General features: G+C 43.2%; 1 protein-coding gene across 1 annotated transcript; it reads left to right on the top strand.

Annotated features, from left to right (window-relative positions):
• Window positions 1-1043: 1043 nt before the first annotated feature.
• On the top strand, window positions 1044-1574 carry LOC149209945 (uncharacterized). The gene has a single exon (XM_089398824.1). It carries the CDS (start codon window positions 1044-1046, stop codon window positions 1572-1574), a length of 531 nt encoding a protein of 176 aa, XP_089254950.1.
• The last annotated feature ends 450 nt before the right edge of the window (window positions 1575-2024 follow it).

Here is a 2024-nt window from a genome sequence, read left to right as displayed (position 1 = left end):
CCAAAGACTTCCTCCCATTTTACTCCATCCATCTCAAAGAAATCCCCCACTCCTAAGCAACCCACGAACACCAAACCGCCCTCTCCCTGCAACCCACAGAAAAAGACTGCTCAAGGAATGGAGATAGATAGCACTCAGATGCAGCTCACTATAGTAGATGATACAGAGGCAGAGCAGGAAACAGTACAACACATGGAAGAGGAACTGGAGAGCTTCGACATCAGAGATCTAGATATACTGGGACTTGAACAGGCATGTAAGAAAAAGGAATATGACAAAATTCCTGAGCGACAGCTAGAGAACTTAGAAGTAATTCTCTCAAGAGCATAGAAGAAAAGATCATTAGGTGTCCAAACTAGTAGTCAGTGGGATGGAAGAAACATCTTCAAAGACAACAAGAAACGAGAAAGGAAAACAGATCTTCAGAGAACCATTCACATAGGGGAAATGTTGGTGGAATCTGGAAGATACTCCAAGCTTACCAAATATTATAATCCCCTTCCTAATCGTGAACCATGAAGCTCATCTCATGGAACATTAGAGGGCTCAATAGCCCGGGAAAGGGTCGACTAATAAAGAACATGCTACAACAGGAAAAGCCTCAAATTCTCTTCTTGCAGGAGACCAAGTGTAATTCCACAACGTTGGATCGGATCCTAGCCAAAGCGTGGCCAGGAAGTAAAGAAGTGGCAGTGGATGCCATAGGAGCCTCAGGAGGGCTAGCCATCATTTGGGATGATAGAGCTATAACACTTACCAACATACATGCCACTAAGCACTTTATTCAAGCCATGTTTCATATAACAGGGAAAAATGTTCATGGACATTTAACCAATGTCTATTTTCCCTAGGAGGCAACAAACAAAGTAGACACACTGGACACCTTAACTCAGATCAACTCAGAAAGATCCCACCCACTTTGGATCACCGGAGGGGACTTCAACATGATTACAAGATTGGAGGAAAAAAGAGGAGGAAGGATCAAGCTGGACTGCGAAAGCACTCACTTCAAAAACTACATTAATAATAACAGGCTTATAGATATGGAATTCAGCAATGGCGTTTATACTTGGAACAACAGACGTACAAATTCCCACCAAATTGCATCTCGGTTAGACAGATTTCTGCTCTCTGATAACGCAATTCATCTTGGCGGGCATCTCTTGGCCTCTATACCGCAACTCTCTGGCTCGGACCACTGGCCTATTAGGCTCCATTGGAAAATACCAGGAGACAATGTTCGCAGGCCCTTCCACTTTGAAGCCTTTTGGCTGAATCACCCAGATTTTAATAACCTGATAACAGAGACATGGAAAAATTTCACACCACCAGAAGGTGCAAAAATGTACAAGTTCCAACAAAAGCTAAAAAATCTCAAGGAAAAAATAAAACAGTGGAATCGCTCTACCTTCGGTAACATCTTTCAGGTGCAACACTCTCTTGAACAAGCAATGCAAAAATTACAGCAGAGAATCATAGCTGAAGGCAGATCTGAAACCATAGCAGAACAGGAATGTCAACTACAAACTCAGATCCCAGAAAGAGCAAGACAGGCAGAGATTCTTTGGAGATAAAAATTTAGGATCCGTTGGCTCAAGGAGGGCGAGCGCAATACAAAGTTCTTCCACCATACCACAATCCAGCGAAGAATGCATAACAGCATTACTCTCCTCCAAAATCGACAAGGGGATCATCTAGAGAAGCATGAAGATATAGAAGAGGAACTCCTAACCCACCTTTGGAGGGTGCATCAGGAAATGGAGGCTGATAGGTAGCCAGCTACAGAGAAGATCATCAAGATTATTCCCAAGATCGTAACTGAGGAACACAATCAAATACTCCTCAGGCCTATATCTCTACAGGAAGTGGAGACAACTATGTAACAACTCAAAGTTGGGAAAGGACCTGGACCAGATGGCTTCACTTCAGACTTCTTTCACAACTTCTGGGATCTAATCAAGGAGGAAGTCTGGCAAGTAGTCGAGGAGTCCAGAGTTAACAGATGGTTGCTTCTGTCCTTGAAT

This window comes from Pinus tabuliformis, chromosome 1_2 (assembly GCF_031772625.1).
Source record: "Pinus tabuliformis cultivar Carrire ecotype Pingquan chromosome 1_2, CPIR1, whole genome shotgun sequence".
Lineage (NCBI taxonomy): Eukaryota > Viridiplantae > Streptophyta > Pinopsida > Pinales > Pinaceae > Pinus > Pinus tabuliformis.
This window is presented reverse-complemented; position numbering and strand designations above follow the sequence as displayed.

What these genes read in the sequence shown, in the direction of transcription:
- LOC149209945 (XM_089398824.1), top strand. Translation starts at nt 1,044, where the DNA reads ATGGAATTCAGCAATGGCGTTTATACTTGGAACAACAGACGTACAAAT.